The sequence below is a fragment of the Gracilinanus agilis genome, chromosome 3 (genome assembly GCF_016433145.1).
Source record: "Gracilinanus agilis isolate LMUSP501 chromosome 3, AgileGrace, whole genome shotgun sequence".
Taxonomy (NCBI): domain Eukaryota; kingdom Metazoa; phylum Chordata; class Mammalia; order Didelphimorphia; family Didelphidae; genus Gracilinanus; species Gracilinanus agilis.
In genome coordinates, this window is record NC_058132.1 from 231217467 (window position 1) to 231241364 (window position 23898).

Sequence of the window (23898 nt, forward strand, 5' to 3'; positions counted from 1 at the left end):
CTTTCCCTTCTGGCTAATAGTAATATTAATGAATTCTTATGTTAATAACTAATATTAATAAAATTGTAAGATGCATATGTAACTGCAAACCTCATAAATGTGCTGTACTACAGGCCCAACATCCTCTTCAGTCTGTGGATTTTCTTTATACTCCCAGTTTGGAATGGGAAGGAAGACATGATCAGGGCTTGAGACCCTAAACAATGACAAAGAAAACCCAAACTTACTATGATTACAAGAATTATACCAACAGTTTCTTTATAAAACTATCCTAACATTTTCAAAAGAATAAGGAGAACTTTCCCAGTTCTTTCCTCCCCCACTTCATTGCTTGTACTTTTGCTATAGAATTACTCTATCTTTTTTCTATACACTGTTATTCACACATTATCTCTCTCATTAGACTGTGAATTCTCTGAGGGCAAGGTCTGGTTTATGCTTTTCTTTATATAGTCAATACTTAGCATGGTGCTTCAAAGCAGTGGTTAATAAATGCTTATTGGTAGGTGGACATATAAGTGGAAAAATGTGAAACTAATTACCTTTGACTAATCTTTCAATTTGCAATGTGAACTGATAATTTTAATAGAATAAACACATTCATGTCATACAGCTGCTATCATGCCACTGCCTTCCACTTTCCAAAATAGTGACTTTAGAGACTTTTAGCATTGAAGCAGATTCTAAAATTAATATATACCCCATTCTTTCTAAAAGACTAGAATGTCAGTAAAGGTGCCATTAGAATAATATCTAATGGAACAGGGTTTAACATCTAATGTGAAAGCAATTACAGGGATTAAATTTTTCAGTTACTGACCCTCTTATCTCAACAGCAGTGGAAATGGCAAGGTCAACTTTGTAAGATATCATTGGGCTAACTCTGTCATACAAATTAGAGCTAAAAAAAAAAGGAAAAAAAAGCAGTTAGGTATTCAAATTTATACAGTTATACCATAAATTTTCATTGACGTGATGTGTTCTGAGATCACTCACTAAAAATGAACATTCTTCAAACAGAGACAAGAAAAACGTTAAGGTTACCTATAATCTCTAAAAATACATTAATAACTATAAAAAAAATCCAATAATTTTCAAAGATTAAAAATGATATTCTTTCTAGACTTTCTAATAGACATGTCTATTAATGAAATTGATATCTCTTAATTTAACAAGTTCAAAATTTTTATTTAGCCCCCACCATTGACTATTGTCAATGATGTACAAGTTGTATGTATGTTGATTGGAATAAGTATCAAATTAAGTCTCATATAAAATGTATGCCTTTTACTTACAAGTTATTTTCAGGAATGTTAAAACTAAAATAATAAAATACATATTCTCTTTTTCTATCCACAACCAAACATGATAAATTTAGTGATTTTTAATATGCTTTCTGTGAAAATATTAATAGGAAGAAGTTATCATGTTTATACCTCTGGATTTGTAAATCAAACTTCACAGAAGTATCTATCTCTGATTGTTGGTGCACACTGAAACGAAGACCAGCTAAAAGCTAGGAAAGGAAAAATGATATTGTATTAAGATAAACTAGCACTTAATCAGAATTCATACCTAATATATTTTTTAAAACCCTTAACTTCTGTTTTCAAATCAATACTGTGTATTAGTTCCAAAACAGATGAACAGTAAGAGCTAGACAATGAGAGTCAAGTGACTTGCTCAGGATCACAGAGCTAAGAAGTGTCTGAAACTAAATTTGAACTCAGGACCTCCCCTCTATAGGCCTAGTTCTCAATCCACTGAGCAACCTAGCTGTCCTCATACCTAATATATATGTTTTTTAAATTTTAACTATCAACCAAATTAATTTTTTTAAATTTATCAATGTTTGTTGGAAAAACTATCCCTCAATTACAATCCCCCAGAGAAACCTCCCTAATAACAAAGAAATACTAAACTAAATAACATAGAAGATTCCTCCCATCTACTCAATATCTGAATTTGAAAAAATGTTGTTTTGTGAACTGAACATAAAGTAAAAGAATATTCTATTTTTTAATTGATATGTGTTATCTTTCTATTTTCCCACCATCATATTTCTGCTCTGAAGAAACATTTGATATTCTGTCTTCAGTAGGTTTAGGGTTCATCAGTGTGGACATACTTTCACTCTTTCCTTCATTTAGGAACATAACCCATCCACACCTGCAAAACCTATTCAAGTCCTGATCATTTTCTCCCACAGCTTCTCTGTGATGCTCTACAGCAGGGGTTGGCAACGTATGGCTCTCGAGCCATATCTGGCTCTTTTGAGGGCCAGATATGGCTCTTTTTGCAGGAGCCATAAAGTCAATTATTTTTCAGGCGCTGTTACAGGAGCTCGCACTGTGAGCACTGTACGGCTCTCACGAAATTACATTTTAAAAAATGTGGTGTTTATGGCTCTCACGGCCAAAAAGGTTGCCGACCCCCGGTCTACAGGCTAGAGGCTTTCTTCAACATCTTTTTAACACTATGGGTACCAGTACAATCAATCAAAGAACATTTATTAAGTGCTTACTACATACCAGGCATTTTGCTAAGCATTACCACATCTGGGCCACCCATCTACTGTTATTCTTTACTTTTGTTACATAAACATCTCATTTCCTCTTTTGATTTTGTCATTCTTGAATGGTATACTTAAGTTCTTGAATGTAAGTAGGCCATTATTGGCAATTGGTTGCAACCTATTCACACATAAGTTTCTTCAAAGTGTGGTTCACCTGTGACTTTGATTCTTTGGTGAAAAGTGTTCCAAGATTCATAATGATAAATGCACCCACAGAGTTGGTCAGAAAATGGATAAATTATCTATTTATTTATTTGTTAGTGAGCAAGTGCATCTATTAGGTGCTTACTGTGAGTCAAGTGCTGTGCTCACTATGGGGCCTTCAAGGAGTTCATATTTTAATGGGATATTATACATGCAAATAATTATTTACCTACAACATATATACAGTGAATATTGAAGGTAATTTCAGAGGGAGGCACTACTAGGTATGGAGAAGGGTGAGAAACCTAGAAAAGTCTCTTGCAAAAGGTAGGAGTTGGGCTGTCTTTAAGGAGGCCAGGGAGGTCAGGAGGCAGAGATGATGGGGGAAAGAATTCCAGCCAAGGAGATAAGAGAGGGAATATTATGTGCAAGCATCAGCAAGCAGACTGGGATTGCTAGATTGTAGAATTTGTGGAGAGGAGTAAAGAGAAAGAAGATTCAAAAGGTTGGAGGGGCAGGGAAGAATTTTAAAAGCCAAAAAGGATTTTATATTTGATCCTAGAAGTAACGGGAACCCACTACAGTTCATTGAACAAGAGAGATAATACGATTAGACTTGAGCCTTGGGGAAAACACTTTAGTAGCATAATGGAAGATAAATAAGAGTGGGAAGAAACTTGAAGCTGGTAAAGCAACCAGAATCGAACACAATAGGCTAGGTGTAAGCAGATGAGCACCTTCACCAAAGTAGTAACTATGTGAATACAGACAAAGGAACACACAGGAGGGTTGCTCTGGAGGCTTAAAACACACTCACATACACGCAAGACTTGGGAAGAGATTATATATGTGGGGTGAATGTAAACAGTTAAAGATAACAAGGTTGGGAGATTCAGGGACTGTGATTATTAAAGCCAAATGAAGGAATGAAGCTTACTATCACTGCCAGGGTTAATCTGCTATGGAAAATGTCATGTGAACAATCCAAAGGAAAAAAAAGATTCCCTAAAGAGGGTCTTCTAGATGCTTCTGTTTCCAGATCAAGTTCCAGAATATTATAGGAATTCATGAATACAATCTGTGTTTACTCAAAAGATAATGACCTAACAATCAAGGAAGGACATCTAAATGTATGCAAAAAATGCCTGCAATCCAAAATATGGCATATGATTAGAACATCAATCTACTGAGTTTATCCCTAGGTTCATATATCTGGGGCAGGCACTAGAGATTCGACTCAGAATTGAATAGGAGGGAGAGAGACCTGGAATATACTTAAGAAACTGCTCTTTGAATGGTTTCTAGCTATTCTCTGGCACAAAAAACTATTCTTATGACAAAAATCATACTACGTGCCTTATCATAACAAGCCTTTTTCTCAAATAACCAAAACCTGAGATTCACTAGATCAAAGACAGAGGCACAGTAAAATACATAAACATTTTTCTATATTTCAGTCATACTACAAAAGGATTCAAAGGAATTATTGTTTAAAGGATTTAGATAAGAGATTATTTAAGTATTTTTTAAATTCTCTTATGCCCCAGTGTTATCAACTAAACCAGACTCTCATTGGTCATTTGTCCCGAATCTAGTAAAGCATCTCCTTTAGTCATTTACAACATGGGATAAGAAGAGACCTAGATTCTAGTTCTAGCTCATCTCTAACATACAATATGACACTGTGCAAGTCCTTTCTCTTGCTGGGCTTCAGTTTCTTCAGACTTGTCATAAGGGAATTGAACTAAATGATCTCCAATGATCCTTTCAACTCAATATTCTATGAATGATGAACCAAAATAATATTATCTATATAGAAAGGGTGTATAAGTTTTTAGTAGCACCATCCATTAACTTAAGTATCATTCTCACTTTGCATGGAGAAAAGAAAGAAAGAAAAGAAGCATGCATTAAGTAATTCCAAAAGGTCAGGCATGGTGCTATGCACTAGGATACAAATACAAAAAAAAAAAAGAAAGATAATTCCTGACCTAAAGGAATTTCCATTCCAACAAGGGAAAACAACACACAAAAGGGATATGAACAGGGAGTAGGAATAGAGAATGAAGACACTGGTTTGAATCTTGAAGGCATGGTTTTGAAATCAGGAAGCTAGAAGTCAGAAGCAGAGCCAGGAGAGGAATGAAGGAAGATTTCAAGGGGAACTCATCCCCTTGAAGAAGGAAGAGGGACATGCAAAGATAGCAGAATTCTCAAGCCTATATGGTGACATACCTCATTCTGGTTTCGAATAAACAAACAGCCAATAAAAAAAAAAGATTTAAATAAAAGCTTACCTAAATAAACAATCACACATTTATATATGTAAATATATGAAGAATCTTTGATTCACTTGGGATAAGAATTCCTTCTACCTATGTATATTACAACTCTGAGACACATAGGGGTTGAATGATTTTTTCAGGTTTATACTCTTAGTAAGTATCAGGTTTAGGACTTAAAGTTTGCACCTAAGACTTCTTAGCTGGGTGATAGCTCTTTTCATTTTCCATCAGCTGTTCTGCTTGGTTTCTGCTCAAAATGCCTCCTCCAGGATAAGCTGAAATCACCTTAAATCTAATCATCATGGAGACTGATCCAGAGTTGATACTCAATACCTTCTCAGCATCCTTAAGTGCTTCTCCCTTCTGAATAGAAGGCTAGGGGAGAGTAAAATAAACTCTTCTCAAAGCTTTCCTTTATAGAGTCCAGAATATTCTAGGTACATTTTTCATTTTCTGTCAAATACTGTGCCTGGTTTCAAATCCACCTCTCTTCCATAACCCATACCAACCACCCTGTGCTTAGCGCAGTGCAGTGCCTGGCACACAGTAGGCACTTAATAAATCTTTACTGACTACTATAGTTAGCCTCCAGTAGTATATGCATTATGTCAAATTACTTTTCCAGGGCTCTGAGACATTTAGAAAATACATCCCTTGTGAACAACTTTGGTATTGGCAAAAGCATACTGATCACTCTTCAGGAAAAAAAAAAACGATAAACTTTATTTAATTGAATTTAATTAGCTTATCTTACTTTAGTTCCAGCCTTCATGGGATTTCCAAGATCACATACCACCTGGCGGGTTTGATTCTCTGTCTTAAATGCACAGGAAAGCCTTGATAAAGTCTACAATAGGACAAAGAGGTTGAAAAGACACACAGTTTTCAACATAAGCACAAACCACAGGGTTGTAATATTTTTTGAAGAAATTTTGCACATAAATATTAAAGTTTCTAACTAATTGTACAGTTAATACTTAAGAGAAAAAACTAATATTTTCCTACTTCATGTGAATGGAATATTATAGTTTGACAGTGTTTAGGCAACTCAGAAACATTTGTTTAACCATTAACATATAGTTTGATGGAAAAGTTTGCATGGAGCAGATATTGGGTTAAGTGGACATGTGCTTTTTTTTGCAAAATGTCAAAAATTGCATATCATTTCAGGATTGTAGAGGACTTGAAAATAATCATGACTGTCTAGAAATATGTACTTGGGTAAAATAGGTATGGTTGCTCTTTAACTGCATTGGGTACATAATTCATAAATGTTAATCAGGCTTATCAGTGAATTTCAATTATCAGTAAAGAGTTCTTGATTTAGAAGCTTACTTCGCTATTACGGACACCACCAATGAAATCTGCCTGGGGTGGAATGGACACAATGAGCTCAGCCTCATAGGCTCCTTCCCCTAGATTCTGGGCATTAACAATCAGTGTCAGAGGGTTGTCATCACCAATATAGATCTTCTTTTGATCACTAGAAATGAATACAAATGCAGGCAGTGAATGAGAAGAACATGTCAAAAACCAAGAGACAGGTCATGAAGTAATAATTTTAAAAATGATATGAGAAGGCTTAAAATATTTTTCAGTTCAGTAGAACATTGATATTATATACTAAATAGAAATATTAGTGCTGTTCCCTATAATAAAATAAAATATCAAATAAAATACTGGGGTTTTTTCTTCTGAGAGTTTTGTTAATAGCTTCTGTTTGCTTTTCTTTGATTCAAAAGCTAATCTCTAACTTAAAACATCCACTCAAAAGTGCTCCATATGATGAACATATTGTTCCTTCTATTTTTAATATATTAGAGGTTCATTAATTATATCACAGAAAAGAATAATTTGTGTTGGGAGGGAGATTATGGGTTTTTTTCCCATCTGTGATTGGGCAATAAAATACAAACATAGTTAAGTGATCATATTCTTTAATATTGAACTTGTAGACTATTGCAAATAAATTATTTTCTCCAATTCAAGTTGTAAGAGAACTGGATTTTTTTGGAGCTCCAAACATTTCTATTTGTCAATCTCTAAAGTAATTGATAATGATTACTACATATAGGCATAGTTACAAATTATCTCTGATTTATTAAGTTCATGGAATTCTGAAGTCATAAAGAAAAATAATCTTTTTTTATCAAAATTATTTCTTAAGAAATATTTCATGGTACTTATCAATCATGTATTTACATAGCTGTAAAACTCACCTATGTACAGAAACTTCCAGTTTGGGTTTACAGACATTGTCTTCACCACAATCCAGGAGAATGTGAGCCTAGAAAATATTTTCATTCTATATATGTGAACAAATAAAACAAATCTCCGCATGTAAACAAATGTCACCCCTTCTAATATATCATTATGGTGCAGAGATAATCTAGACTGTCAGCATATTAAAGTGCTACAAGTAGAAAGGACAAAAATATTTGACGATATTTGATAAATTATCCTAAAATTATCCAAAATATCCCTTAAGAAGTTTTTAAATAACTATAAAAAATCACAGGAAAAAAATCTTCCAAATAGCAGCACCAACACATGATGAAACATGATTATGCTATTGAGTAGAAATACTTTGGGAAACTTTGGGAAAGACAAATAGTTCTCAAGAACTGCTTCTCACAAACTCTTCATTGTCATGAATTTTCCCTTGTTTCATCCAAAATTTATTTATTTCCTTTAATCTCTTTCTCTTTTTTGGTTAAATTTTCTTTTATATTATAAACTTAATCATCAACAAATATAAACATTTCAATATACAAAGACTAACTAGAACAAAGCTTGTAAAAGTAACTGAATTTCTCTTACACACATGCTTTTGTCTTCATCTATTTTTATCTAGGGCCAAAAGAAAATTAATGTGTACTTTTAAGAAAAGGTTAAGCAAATAGAGTACCTGTCGACTAATATTGGCAGGAGTGAATTGGTTAAGAATGGGTTGCAATCCAGTCACATCAGCTGCAGTCTTGTAATCTAACCGATATTCCATAAAAATAGTAATTGGAGTGAGCTTGTCTCGGAACTCAGATTCATCCTGGAAATGGAAATGACTCTGGTTTGTGGCAAAATGTATCCAGCATCTATGGGGAGATCCCACAGATGCACGCCTCGTTCTTATGTATTTCTATTCCGTCATCTTTTCTATCTACATTCCCACAACAAATGCCAGAGAAATTTTGTACATACAACAAAAATTTATTAAGCACATACTATGTACCAGATACTGTGCTAAGTACTAGAGATATAAAAAAAGGCAAATAAAAACAAATGGTATCTACTCTCAAGATGCTCTCTATCTAATGAGGCAAGATGTCAACAACTTTGTCTAAATAAGATATATACAGGCTAATTTAGAGATAATCTTTAAGGAAAGGCACGAATATTAAGGGGAAACAGGAAGAAAGGTTATTTGCAGAAGGCATGATTCTAGCTAAGACCTGAAGGAAATCAGCAAAGCCAGGAGACAGGGATGAGGTGGGCGGTCATTTCAGATATGGATTGTCCCAGCCAATGAAAATACCAAGAGTCAGAAATGGTATGTCTTGTGCAAGAAATAGTGAATATCCCAGTGTCACTGGTTTACAGTGTATGGAAGGAAACAAGGTATTAAAAAATGGGAAAGATAGATGGGGTTGGGTTATATAAACCAAACAGGATTTTAATGGATAATCTGGAGACATGGGAGTTTATTAAACAGGGGAATGTCATGATCTGACCTGTGCTTTGGGAAGATTGACTTGATAGTCAGGTTGGGGATAGATGGGAGTGGGTAAAGGTGAGGCTTGAAATCTACTTTAACATTCTAGGTGAGATAATGAGGGCTCACATCAGGATGGTGGTGGTGAGAGGAACAAGAGATCAAGATGAATCATCAGCCTGGCATGGAAGATGCATTAAGAAAAGCTTAGTGTCCAGAAATGTGTGATGGGAAGATGATATTTCCTCTCTATTCAAGACAAATCTGGAGTACTTTAATCAATATTGTATACTACATTTTAGGAAAGACAAATGAGACCATGTACAGGAGAGGGTGACCAGGATGCTGAAAGGCATTCCATTTGAGGATGTTTAGTCTGCATAAAGGAAGCATTAAGGGAAGACATGATATTTTTCTTCAGGAATTTTAAGGACTGTCATGTAAAAAAGGATTTATACATGTATCTTTTGACCCCAAAAAGCAGAACTCAAATGAATGTGTAAGATTATACAAAAAAAGGAGATTTAAGATTAGATGTAAAGAAAAAATTCCTAAATATTAGAGCCATTCCAAAGTGAAATAGGCTGCCTTGAAAAGTAAAGGATTCCCTTTATATTTCAGGCAGCGAGGTGGCTCAGTGGATAGAACGCTAGATTTGGAGTGAGGAAGAGAAAACTTTAAACTCAACTTCAGACAAAAGATGTATTACCTTGGGTTAGTCACTTCACCTCTACTTCAATTTTTTAACTGTAAAAATGGGGTTGATAATAGTGTTGACCTCACAGGCTCAAATGAGATATCTATAAAGCACTTAGCATAATATCTGGCATGTAGTAGTAATAACTTAATCATGTACAGTTCCTCTCTCTGTGTGCCTTATTTTGTTGGAGATCTTCAAACAAAGACTGGATGATTACTTGTTAGGAATACTATTAGAAGATATTATTGGTTAGGTATGAGTTGGGCCTAAGATCCAAATCTCTTCCAACTCTTAGATTTCTGTCATCTTGGGAAGGATGAGATGCCAAGAAGGGACAACCTGACTTAATAATAATGATGATGATGGCCAGCATTTCTACAAAATCTATTACATAATCTGGAGAAAAAATATTCAATAAGTCATCCTACCTTCAGTGTATTTCTTTTTATAAAAAAATTATTATAATACAAAATAATCTCCAAACTTATTATGATTAAACTAAGTGACAAAGGGGCCAGAAAGTAAAACAAGGAAATAATGTATATAAAGTATGTATGTAACATATATAACCAAAAAGATCTATAAGATATTGTTACATACTAAGAATAATGATGCAGATTTTTTTTTACCCGTAGATATGCGGTAAGCTCTTCACATTGCATCTGACCTCCCTTTGAAATACTCATGTTCTTTGAGTGTCCAGGGGATTTGTTATGGAGAAACAGGGCTCTCCTAATGGCTCCTTTTTGCTTCAGTTTATCTAAAAGAAGTTCAACCTGGAAATCTATGAAAATTAACAAATAAAAGGTATTTTTAAAGTCAGTCATTTTATATAGAAAATTCCTCACTTTAATAATATGTATCATATACTTTTCTCTGGCTTTCCTCATAAACAGAATTGTTTTTTTTCTTTTAAACTAAAAATTGCCTCCAAATTCCATAAAAATACTAATATTCTAGCTAGGCAACCAATATTCCAAACTTTAGTATAAATAAATCTTTAACACTTCATATATTAATATAGAGAAAGATAGAGAAATAGATATTAGAGAAATAGAGATAGATATATATTTTTACTAGACTTCTGATTTCATCAGTGGAGGAAGTCATCAATTCCTTTCCTATTAGGTCCCTTCTCTGCAATTTGTAATCTTTGAGAATTGACCCTAGTGGTTTGCTCAGGATCACACAGACATATACCATCAGAGAAGGGACTTGAACTCACATCTTAAATCTCTACACCCTATTCCATGCTGTTCATTTAGAATAATATATCTTTCCACCTCCAAAGCACTCAAAAGTATTATAGCAAATGAATTTCTTATATAAGATAAAAAGTACTAGGGACATAATTTGCCTGTCCCATATAGAGGAGAATATGAGGGATATAAAAGATGCCAAGTTTTTTGATCTGAGGATGGAGGAAGTTTTTAATACAATATAGTAAGCTTTAGAACTGTCTTTTATCATGAACTTTGACAGAATTCAAATTATTATTAACTTTAATAAATATTTATCTAATGTCATATATACCAAGAAGCTCAAAAGTGGAGGTTGACTACTAGGTGATAAGTTATTCAGGCATAGGATTTCCATACACTTTTGCAATTGAAGTGAATGAGAATAAATTTTCTTTTAAGCATACTGGAAAAAGTTCACTTAAAAAATCACAAAAAGTTATCAGTGAGCAATGTGACAAAGAATACAATAGGTGATCACCCTCTTTTTCACCTAAGAAAAACATTTCCATTTTTGAGGAACATAGGAGAAATGGTTGGGTTTTGGTAGGTCTTGAGTTTTGTGAGCTCCCCAGGTATTCTACTCTCCTCAGTTTCCAGGGATCCTTAACATAAAAACAAGTATTAAAGTAAGAAGGTTTTATAGGAGATGTAATGCACAGAAAAGCCTATGTGGGTGGTTTCTTTTACTTGCACAAACAACTAATTTAGTACTTGTCAGTTATAAAACAGCCTGTGATTAAAATAGCAGAAATAATAGATTTCTATTGCAACAGAACTTACTTAGTTTCTCTGGAAGTCTTCCTTTGCCATCAGCCTTTAGGCAGAATCTCACATTAAAACTGTGGGGAGATGAAAATTATAAATCCTTCCAACCAGTGAAGAATTTTAATATATTACTTATAAGTTTCTACATCTCACAATTCTAATCCTACATTTACATTACAGTTTTTTATCTGGCATCTTTATTCATGCCCTAAAATTAATTTAAAAAGTAAAATATCATAGGATTTTATAGTCCTTTCTAATGCAAATTCTTCCTAAAATCAAATAAATCCATTTTTCTCATTTTAGAATAAAGAGAAGAAACAATACCACTCACTAAAATCCCCTTAAAAGCATAAGGAACTCATAAAAACGTGTAAATTTTCCAAAGAGGGATAATAATAATTATTATTAGCTAGCATTTATATAGTACTTTGAGGTTTACAAAGCACTTTACAAATATTATCTCCTTATAACCTCACAATAATTCTGGGAGGTAGGAGTTATTATTATCCCTATTTTATATGTGAGTAAACCAAGGCAGACAGAGATTAAATGACTTGCTCCAGGTCACACAGAGAGTAAACATATGAGGCTGGATTTGAACTCGGGCATTCCTAACTCAAAGGTTCAGCACTCTGTTAACTGACTACCTAGCTGCCCCTGTATTAAAAAGTAACAATTATTATTTAGAGTCAGCTCTTGCCATAAAGAACAATTCCTGAGTGCTTTCTTCCTACAGGGTAGGGGTCCTTAACCTTTTTTGTCATAGATTCCTTTGGTATTTTGGTGAAGCACACTGACCTCTTCTCAGAAGAATGTCTATATAAAGTTTAAAAAAAATTGGGATTACAAAGAAAACTAATTATATTCAATTGAAGTCCTTTTTCTCCATCCAAGATCATGGACCTCCTGACGTCACTACATAGACCACAAGTGAAGAATTCCTGCTATCCAGACTTCAAAAACAGTTGGAAATTGTGGCCTTACACATACAGCCGGACCTAAAACACCTAGGTAACTGCAGAAACTGAGATGAAAGATGGTCTTGCTCATTAATCTTCTTTCTTGCTGTGCTTCTGAACCATTGCTCACTGAACCCTGAGCCTTACCCCCTGCTATTAGTGCCTCCCATCAAACTGGGTTGGTTTCTTTTATCTCATTTTACTCTTCAAACATTGTCTCCCACATCTGCTCCAATCCCCTTCCTGATACTGGCTTCTTCATGCCTCAGTTATGCTACTTGACTGTAGAAACTTAACTACAAACTGTCCTCCCTCCACCACCACCCCCAAACCAGGCATTTTACTAAGCACCAATTCACCTACAGCCCTTAACAGGACCAGCTGTAGCAACACTATAAAAAGATTGTTTAGGTTTAACAAAAAGATTCATCGGAGGGTCTTTAAAATAGCAAGCTCTCCAAGAGCACTTAAATACATGGTTATAATCATCAGTTACTTGACAGGCTGAGGAACACTGTGCAACTTCCTGGGAATAGAGAGGAACTTAGATGTGTTTGGAGCCAATGCAATTAAAGATCACCAAAATGAATATAAAGCAATTCTGAAATGATACTGTAAACCAATGATGATAATGGGATTCTATTTATACAAAGAACCGTATTTGCATATAATTCTTCAGTGACATTTTTATATGGCTTAATGCAATAAGGTTGTTTTTTTCCTATTACTTCTTTTTATTTCAAATCATCTACCTTTTAGTTGTTTCACAGTTCATCCCTTGGCTTGCTCTTGTTTATAACAGAGACATTTAAATATATGAGAGAAACAAGAAAGAGTGGGCTTGGGGGGAAAATCTAAATGCTGTGAGGGTCAAATGAGATAATAATTGTAAAGCGCTTAGCTCAGTATCTGGCATATAGGAAGCACTATAGAAATGTTTGCTATTATTATTTATTTGAAGGAATAACTAAGAAGGGAAGTTATATCCAAAGACATGGTAAATACTTCTTCAAAGAGATGGTTTCAAACTAGGGTATTTAAGATTACTTAGAATTTTAAGTTGGAAAGGGAAGATAAATAATTCAAATGCACTAAATATTTAGAGTACCTATATAGAAACAAAAACCAAATTTTATGATTTTATTACTTGTTCCCTCTATTTTCTTTGGTTTGGGCCTATTATTTTATTAGTGTAAGAAACTCCAACTATAGAAATTCTATCCACTGATACAGATTGGCACTTTGGGGAAACTTTTAGTCTGAGAGTTTCTGGGACACTAAGAGGTTAAGTGAATGGCCCCTGGTAACATAACTAGTATATGCCAAGCATGGCTGTACATGTCAATAATCCCAGCTACCAGGGAGACTGTGACTGGCAGAGATCAGAAGTTCAGAAGTTCTAAGTCAAGGTGGGCAATGGTAATTGGATATACGAACTATTGACATCAATATGGTAAACTCCTAAGAACAAAGGGCCACCAGGTTGCCTGAAGAGAGGCAAACCAGGTCAGGCTAAAAACAGATCAACTCAAAGTTTCCTTGTCAATCAATAAGATCAGGCCCATGAGTAGCCTCTGTACCCAGCCTGGATGTGGAGGTAATTTGTTTAATATAAGCAAATAAAAAAAAACCACAGAGCTATTATATATCAGTAGTAACACTTGAACTCAGTTCTTTCTAACCTTAAAGCTAACCCAATATAAAATATACCATACTTCATTCCTTTCATTTATAACTGGACAATTGAAACAGTAAGTTTTATTTTATGGAGTTGTTTACTAATTCTAGAGCTTTGGGATTGATTTCTTTGGATATTATTTCTTTCCTAATATGGCGCTGAAATATAACCCACCCAAAAAAAAAGGTGTTTTGTACTTACCCTCTATTGTTCTTTCAATCGATTATCTATTTTATCTTATTTACCATGCCTATTGAATTAACTATTAGGTTAATGCTTTTAGTTAAAACAAACATCCTTACCAGGAAACTTTGACATCTGTGCCAGGAAGTGGACAGGTCTTATTATCTTGATTTAGAATAGTGGGATAAACTTCTAGGCCTGCATTTACAGTGATAACTGGCCTGGCTCTGTTGTGGTGATGGATTATTTTTAAGGAAAAAAAAGGAAATAAGAAGTATTGAAAAACTTTTAAATTCTTGCATGTTAGATACAGATATATGTAAATTCTATTTTTTAAATATGTTCAATTCAAGGTGACTTGTCTCCAAATAAGAGCCAATGGGTTAAGAGCTATAAACGACATTACAAATCATAGTATATAGTGACAGGATATGAACATGAATGATACGAGTACTTAATTTCTCTAATGCAATATTTACATTAAAACTACATGAAATTTTTCCTTGCCTTTTGCAAGAATGTTTTAATGCTACTGCCAAATACAGTGATAAAAATGGAAGAAAACAAATATAAAATTTTTGAAAATAAAACAGTGAAGGTCTTAACTGAATGACTTTTTAATAATCATAGTTTTACTTCTTATAAACACATAAGAATGACATGTAGCCTAAGTTGATATCAAGTAATATATATATTATATATACATATATAACATATGTAAAAAATATTTGATATCAAGTATTACCATATACTCCCCCAGGGTTAAAGTTCACGTGGAATTTAGTATTAAGTTATAGAATTGTCAAATGACTCTGGATCTCCTTCAAAAAGAGGTGCCAAAGTCCAGCTCACCTATATAAAACAGCTCGGTCCACACCAAAAGCACCTACAATTAAATCTATAAAAGAATAAAACCAGATTACTTATAAATCACATTACTGATGAAAAAGAAAAGAGTAAATTTTGCAATGGCTAAAATTATCATCAGATCATTTTAATTTATAGTGCTTTTTGAGTTTATTAATTATTTATTCCTATAAAGACTGACTCAGTATTTTTATTTTCCCCCAACAATACTTCTTAATATTATATCTAAAGGGAAAATGGGAAAAAAGTAGATTTAAATAAGTTACCACAAAGCCTAAAAGCCTAGGCTACAGCTCAAATTTCTATTTTAGGTGGATTAAAAAAACGTACTTACATATAGCTTTAATGAGATTCTGTAGGGATTAAGAGATGGTAGAGAGGAAAAACAAGTAAAGATGCCTGTGGTTTTCACCACATCAAAGACCTTGACCCAAAGAAAAAAATAACCACCTATAGGTATACCTTATTTCTAGGAGCACTTCTAAGGTAAGATTCTCAGCATGGTGTATACAGCACCATATGTGTCTTTTACTCTATGTACTCAAAGGGAGAATAATTAATTTCCAATTTCCTAGTTGCTTCACTGAAATCATGATTCTTAGCATTCAAATGTCACAACACATCAACTTTACTTTTTTTTCATTAAACTAAACAAATACTAAAGAAAATGTTCCCCCTCCCCCATTTAAATAAGTCCATGAGAAGCAGTCAGGTACCCCAATGAGCGGAGCATTAGATTTGGAGTCAGGAATTTGGAGTTCAAATCTAGCCTTAGATATTTACTAGCTGTGTGATCCTAAGCAAATCCCTTCCATTTTATCTATCTTTATTTCCTCAACTGTAAAATGGGATTAATAAAAGCACTTAAGCCCAAAAGGTTACAATGGGATCAAATGGACAATATTTGCAAAGCACTTTGCAAATCTATTCTATAAACACTAGTTGTTGTTACTATTATTATCTAACTAGAACTAAAAGGAAGGTTTTACATGAAACCTCAGGTTTCTTTTATATACGGCTTGCTTTTCTTTTTTAAGGATAGAATAAATTCATTCTCTAGCTTTGAAGATGTACTGTTGCTTGTCTGTGCTTCTTTCTGGCCTTTTTGATCTTTCCTCTGCCTTCTTAAAAGAAGATATCACAGTTACGTTTTCATTCTTTTCTTACTTTTCTGTTTTTATATGGAGGCTATATGAGAACATATACTAGTGAGCTAAATAGACTATAAATATGTGTAGAAGCATAATGAACTAAGAAAATTATTGTAGAACATTATAAACATTATTTAAATTTTTTTTAAAAATATATACTCTTCTATTGCAATCCTAGGTAGGAAAAATGTAGGCTATATAGTTAATTAGTATTATATTTACATAACTTCATGTTTTGTTGTTCAGTTCTTTTTCAGTGGTGTCCAACTATTTGTGACCGCATTAGGGGTTTTCTTGATAAAAATGCTGGAGTGGTTTCCCATTTCCTTCTCTAGTTCATTTTACACATGAGGAAATGGAGGTAAACGATATTAAGTGACTTGGCCAGAGTTACATAGTTTAGTAAAGCCAGATTTGAACTCAGGAAAATGAGTCAAACTCTAGGTCCAGCACTCTATCCACTACACTACCTACTAGCTCCATAATTTCATGCATATAAATATATTCTATTTGACTACAGAGCTGTTAATTTTATATTTTATGTATAGACATATATGTATACATTATCTATGTAAATATACACATATGTATAAGATAATCTATACATTTTTAGGTTTGGAAGAGTCTTTAGAGTATATTAGTGGCCGCTCCTCACTTTTCAGGTACAGAAACTGAGGCCAAGAAAAATGGAATAATTATTTACCCAAAGCCACCTAACTAGTCAGTAGCAAAACTTAGACTAGGCTCCAGGCATTCTGATTTTCAGGAATCTTCTTCTCTTCTCTCATTATTGTCTTTCACAAAAAATAACTAAGAAATCAGTAATAAAGAAGAGCTTTATATTTTATCTTAATATAAATCAAGATAGTAAACACTTGATTCTACAGCTGACAACATATGTGTACATTTTTTTAAAAGAACAGACCTGGATATCCATTTTGATCTATATCTGTGGCTCCTTTCAATGAGTACCCAAAGCTTGGTGGCATGGCCCGGGCAGCCCACTGTCCTTCTAGGATTTGAGATGGTGCTGAATTTAAGCCAGTTGCTCTTCCATTGTAGATATAAACAATTCCTCGTTTGTCCTCACCTCCATAGGGGGCAGCAATTGCAACATCTGTGAATAAAAAGAAAGTACTTCAGAAAATTTGAGCATCTGCAGAAAATAGACTTATGGATTCCCATAAACTACTCTAATGGATAAACATAACATTAAAGCTTGAGTAGAGCATTGTTTATACAAAGACAGTGTGCTTCAGTTCAAATTTAAACAAACCAGGTCCCTCAGGCATTTTGTTTGTTGCTTCTTGGTAGTAGAAATCAGTCTGGTCTAGAAAGTTGTTTCAGCAAAATGTACTTATGGAAACAAGATAGTTCTGTGGCACAGAGGTATTTTCCAGCTCTTTTAATTTGAAGTATCATAACATTTGCAATTAAAGCCAGACTTTGGCTATCAGAAACTCTTACCCTGGGAAGCCAAGAAGGCAGCAAGAAATGAAGCTAGCACAAAAAAAAGCTTCCAAGTTAAAGGCTGAACCTAAAGCTAAAGCCCAAGATCAGGATCTACACTACAGGTTGTCTGCCCTGGCTGTTAATGCACTTCCCCCTCCTCAAATTATTTTCTATTTACCTTCCACAGTAGAATGTGAAGTTCTTTAAAGGCAAGAAGTGTTTTTATATCCCTTGCACCTAGCACAATGCCTTTCCTATAGGAAGTGCACGTTTAATTGCACCGAATTAGATAGCTAGGTATAGAAAATGTGTTATTAATATGATAGGTTCCAGGCATGACCTTTATCTTTTCTAGTTCAATTTCTGTACTAACTCAGGAAATAAGCATTTATATCAGCTGCCAGGTTCTGAAGCTTTCCTAGGATCACCATTATCCTTCTTACTCTGGCTCAGAAAGTCTTTTAGTTTGTATATTTTTTATAGATCTGTTGGTAGGCATGCTGACCATCTTATTCATGTAACTAATGATGTTTCTATTTCTTACTTAGTTTCATTACAGACAAGAGCAACATTAAAATAATGTGGGAGGCAAGATTCTTGTAGCAAAAAGTATTCCTTATAAAGGCATAGTTTAAATAACACTGAATATCCAAGTAAAAGGGAGTCGAGAGTTTTGTTTAGATTACTCATGTAATTAAAAAGTAAATTAAAATATACACTTTCAAGTACACCAACAAAACTGTGGTGTTTAGGATTTCATTAGGTTTAATAGCATCTTCTTTAGCATTTTAATAGCAATTTGAGGTCAAGACTTTGGCATATTGCTAATTTTTTATCAGTTACAGGAAAGAGCAAAACAAACCTATGATTCTTGCAGGAGTCACAGAACAGTCAAGCACATTTTAAAAAGGAGGAGGCTTGCATTCTAGATAATTTCAGATAAAAAAAGAGATTCAAATTCCTTAAGGTGTTTCCTGGATGTTGAGGGGATTTCTAATAATTTTAAATAGCATAAAAATTTAGAAAGATAGTCTATTTTAAGGAGTTTGAACTATGTACAAATATGTATATAATATGTACTACATTAAATACACTAAGAAATGTTATAATGGGTCAAACCAAATCATCCCAGTACCCTAGCTCTAACAAGTGACATGAAGGATGTTTTGGGAGACCATAATTCTTCTGGATAATGTTAACCTCCAAAGTTTAGGATACATACTAACATACATATTCACTTTCATAACATTTATGCTAATACACTTCATACATACTTTCTTCAACATCCAATTTTGGAGCTTTCATTCATTTTAAAATCTAACTACATTTCTTTCTAATAATAGTTTATTAGCTATTAACCCAAATGAGTTTCCTCATAAATGCCTCTTTTAACTTTTAGCAACAACCATAACTTTAAAATTATTATACATGCAGGAGGAATAAGGATAACTGGACATCAAAATCAGATCAGCCCTAGTATTTGCTGCTAAGTAAACAAAAATCCATGTTCATCTTATCATGGTTTTATATTTATTCATAATATTTTTTCCTAATCTTGAGTTCTATTTTGTTGCTGCTGCTTGCTTTCAATGTTATTGTTGGTAAGGCTCTCTTCATAAAAGAGACTCATCTATGTCCCTTAGCCCTCTCTTGGGAATTATGACTATAACTGCATACCTTATTCTCAGATAGAAATGTTATACTTTTGTACAAAAGTAGGAGACTGGCTCCTGCTCTGTTCCTTGTATCCTTCCAGAATATACACACCCAATTTCTATGCCTCTTTTAGCAGCAGCAGATGGTCTGATGTCTCCAGGTGCCAACCTGTATCTTTTCCTTAATGTATATGAGCAACTCATAGTTCATCGTTTTATGAATTTATTTTGGGTAATTTTCTCTAAAGGTGTTAAGATAATATAATCCTTAAAGTTGCTCTCCATTTTTTACAAGTCTTCTAAATTATAAATTTCCTATCTTCCTTTATGTTTAGTATTTTTAATAAGTTCTTTTGGTCTCACTGTATTATTTCTCATGTCTGATCTATGCAATTATTTCATTTAGTTTATGCTAGTTTTGTCACATTACTAATTTGTTAAGATGATTTTAGATATTAAATATCAAAGAAATTATTCCATCATAGTGTGAGAGAAGTCAACAGGGAAGGGGAGGAAAATTCTTCCCTCCCCAAAAGTGTTTGGTCAATTCTTTTTTTAGATTGCTATGTAAATATTTCACTATTACCATTATTGGGGTTTTTTAACCCTTACCTTCCATCTTAGAATCAATATTGTGTATTAGTTCCAAGGCAGAAACTGGTAAGGGCTAGGCAATAGAGGTTAAGTGACTTGTCCAGGGTCAAATAGCCAGGAAGTGTTTGAGGGCAAGTTTGAACCCAGGACCTCCCATCTCTAGGCCTGGCTCTCAATCCCCTGAGCCACCCAGCTGCCCCTGTTGTCATTATTGTTAAGAAGAAAAAAAGGCCATTCCTTAATCTTTGCTCTTACAAACTGAAAGATATCCCTGAAATACTTTCTAAAGCAAAATGTTTGGGTTTTTTTTCTTTTTTTTCCTTCGAGTTTCTTAGACACTGACAAAAATGCTGCTAATGTATCAAAGGCAACTCAATTCAATAGCCATTTATTGTGCCAATTGTGCATAAGAAAATATGGTAAGTACTTGGGATATACAAAATGAAACTGTACCCTGACCTCAAGGAGCTTATATTCCAATAACCAGCGTGAAATAGCAGATATGAAATTTGTTGCCAATTATTAATTCATTCTCTTCATAGGCAAAATCAAAGAGGTTTGCCGTATATTTTTGAGAAGAGAAGGCTTATGAGAGACATGATACTGTTTTTAAGTATTTGAAGAGCTGTCATGTGGCGAAGAGAATAAACTTGCTTTGTTTGGTTCCAGGAAAAGAGTCAAAAGTAGTAAGTGGAAGTTGCTGAGAAATATTTTGGCTTTAAATCAAGAAAATAATGACAAGATCACATATTTAGAGATGGAAAGGACCTTAATTATCTCACAAAGGAGTTATAGAGATATTAAGTGACTTGCTAGGGATCACATAGTGTCTGATGCAGAATTTGAACTCAGGTCTTCCCTTACTCTAAATCCAGTGCCCTATCTACTGTATCACTTATTTGCAAAATTAAAGCTATCCAAAAGTAGAATGGACTGTTATAATAAATGATGGATTTCCTATCTTTAGAGGTCTTCAACAGAGTCTGGATCACCATTTTTCAAATATGTAATATTAAAGATTTCATGAGCCCAGGAAATTTTACATTTTCTGTTAACTCAGCACAAGAGGGCACTGTGGCTAAGCAGATTATATAGTCTGTTCTTTTTACAGAGGACATCAATAATAGCATCATTAAGACCATCAAGAAGTCCCACAAACTACAGTATAGAGTTCATAACTACTGGTAAGAACAATAATGATGTAACCAATGAGTTAATCTGATAATACGTTCCTTTAAAAAAATGGCAATTCAGTAGTAACCATTTTATTTTTTTTTTAAGTGGATAACTTTCTAGAAGAAAGTAGTTATTTGCAGGGGGTGGAGGGTCTAATATAAAGAATTATTTTTTGAAGCTGAACTCACTTTAGAAAGGAAATTGTTTTCATCAACTACCATATGTAAGGTCTCTATGAATTTGTGGCTAGCGTACTACAGGTCAATAGTCAACAGTTCATGAAATGCTCTCTTACCATTGAAACCATCCTGGTCAAGATCTCCCAGAGGGGCAATAGCACTACCAAATCTAGCAAAGATCTCAAAGCCATTCAGCTTTATGATCTGAAAACCTCCTGAAGCTTGCTGCAGGCACATGGAGACTTGACCCACTTCCTGAAGTTTGCCATCAGACCCACGATCCATGAAGAGAGGGGCTCCAATAAATACATCTGCATAACTGTAAACAATAGAGTCTTTCAATATGCACAAAGTCTTACATATACCAATCAGTTACCAATTTTCTACTAATTACTAATCTAACTCTCTGTTTTACATCTCCCACAACTATGTAGACATATTAAATAGTCTCTCAGATGATCATTTCAGATTTGTATCTGCCTTCAAGTTTCTGTAGCATCTGCAAACCATTTGTACAATGAGTTGGTTCTTTAAAACTAGAAAGATTAACAGAAAGCAAAAGATCTGTCTCCAAAAAAGATTACAAATTATATGAATCATCTTAAACATTTTAAGATAAAGTGTGTTTTACAGAAAGTGCCTGAGAGAAAAGAGTATACTTCAGAAACAAGAGAGTAAAAAAATTACCCTAAACCAGTTTATTTAGACTTAGAAAAGCTATTCATAAACAATGAAAGTAACTGTTTCGGGAAACATTTTTTTAAAAAAAGAAAAACTTACTCATCTCCATTAATGTCAGTGGCAGCTACAGAAAATCCAAAATATGCAGCCATCTGGATAACAAGGAAGAAAAAATGTTATAATTCCATTCAAATGATTTATGGATGCCATTTTTGTTTTTTATTTTTTCAAATCAAGAAGTATTCTTTCACATCTTCAAAATATTTATGTTCCCTTCTCATTATTATCATCCTTTAAGAAATAAAAATTTGATAAAAAGGTAGTTATTTCTTTTCCTTAAGTTATTGATAGTAAGAACATGAGAATCCTAACCAAATTTCATTCAAATGACTCAGAGGTTCTGCCATTTGTCACAAGGTTCTACCATCAAGAAATGCCATTTAATTATGTTTATGGTGGATTTCCTTTTAGTCTTGCTTTCTTTCTTCTTACAGACACTTACATGCAGATCTTTTTAGTTGAATTTGGAAGCTGTTATGTCTCATACAGAAAATAAACTCAAATGAAAATGTGGCAAATGCCACTTACCAAAAAATTAAAAAAAAACTTGATTTTAAAAGGTTTTTTAATTGCTGTTTTAAATAAATTGTCCTTTGAGGAGAGAGGGGAAATTTCCTTTCTTCTTATCGCTTTGCCAATTTATTTTCTAGTTCATATCCCACAAACACAACTACACTCAATCTTTTATCCAGTGACATTCTCTTCCAAATCCACTAGAGGGTGCTCTTATTACCAAATTCCATTTAGACCGTTATGAAGCTAAAATCAACAATATTTAGTACAAAAGCATTCTCAGCGGCCAAGAATGCATTTATCTAGTTTTTAAATTAGTATTTTAATTATAATTAATAAGTTAATGACAATTGATTACTTGTTCCTATTATTTCTCCTCTCTAGGATTTTGTGATATTGCTCTATCTTGGTTTTCCTTCTCTTATCTGTCTTACCTTTCCAGTCTCCTTGGCTTGATTTTTATCAATGTCATAACTACTAACTGTAGGTATTACCCAAGACTCTGTGTACTGGGCCTTCTCCTCTTTTCTCTAAATTTTAGGGAGTTCATCAGCTCCTATAAGTTCAATTATCTTCTCAATGCAAATGATTCTTACATTTTTACATAGCATTAGTCTCCCTCATAAAAATATGGTTCCAATTGTTGAAAAGAGGAAGGGTTGGAAAGAAGTAGATAAGTAGTCTTTATTATTATCATTATTATTATTATTGTTATAGATAATGATAGGTAACATTTATATAGTGCTTATTATATATCAGGCACTGTGCTAAGTATTTTACAAATATTCTCTCATTTGATTTTCACAACCTTGAGATGTAGGTGCTATATTCTCAATTTATAGATGAGAAAACTGAGGCAAACAGAGGTTAAGTGATTTGACCAAGGTTACACAGTGTCTGAGGTCAAATCTGAACCCAAAACTTCTTTATTCCAAACTCAGTTCTCTATCCATTATGCCACCAGCTGCCTAGATATTAGACATTTCATGCTGAGTGTTCCATAGGCATTTCAAATTCAACATGCCCAAAACACAACTATCTTTTTCCCTAAACCTTATCCTTTCTTGAATTCCCTATTACTTTTAAGAGAACCACCATCCAACCAATCGCCCAGGCTCATAACCTCAGTGTCATCCTTGACTCCTCACTCTAACATTCCCAACATATATAAACAGTTGTCAACTCGTTATTTTTTTCCTTTATAAAATCTTTCATGCACATCCCTTTTTCCCCTATTCAGACTTTTATCATCTCTCACCTAGAATACTATAATGACCTTTTAATTGGCTTCCCTGAATCAAGTCTCTTAAATTTATTTGTTACAATGA

At 33.7% G+C, this 23898-nt stretch overlaps 1 protein-coding gene across 3 annotated transcripts in view; it reads right to left on the reverse strand.

The window, feature by feature from the left end:
- The window catches only part of ITGAV (integrin subunit alpha V), a 118435-nt gene that overhangs the window by 12517 nt on the left and 82020 nt on the right, over positions 1 to 23898 (reverse strand). For all 3 annotated transcript variants that reach the window (XM_044669723.1, XM_044669725.1, XM_044669724.1), the window contains 14 exons: positions 22097 to 22149; positions 21433 to 21635; positions 17186 to 17377; positions 15095 to 15140; positions 14362 to 14469; positions 11435 to 11493; positions 10043 to 10197; positions 7913 to 8050; positions 7224 to 7291; positions 6340 to 6487; positions 5759 to 5851; positions 1437 to 1516; positions 821 to 901; positions 91 to 196 (listed from right to left, as the gene is read on the reverse strand). In XM_044669723.1, the coding sequence (XP_044525658.1) occupies positions 91 to 196; positions 821 to 901; positions 1437 to 1516; positions 5759 to 5851; positions 6340 to 6487; positions 7224 to 7291; positions 7913 to 8050; positions 10043 to 10197; positions 11435 to 11493; positions 14362 to 14469; positions 15095 to 15140; positions 17186 to 17377; positions 21433 to 21635; positions 22097 to 22149 (1530 nt within the window). The remainder of the gene's footprint in view (positions 1 to 90; positions 197 to 820; positions 902 to 1436; positions 1517 to 5758; positions 5852 to 6339; positions 6488 to 7223; positions 7292 to 7912; positions 8051 to 10042; positions 10198 to 11434; positions 11494 to 14361; positions 14470 to 15094; positions 15141 to 17185; positions 17378 to 21432; positions 21636 to 22096; positions 22150 to 23898) is intronic.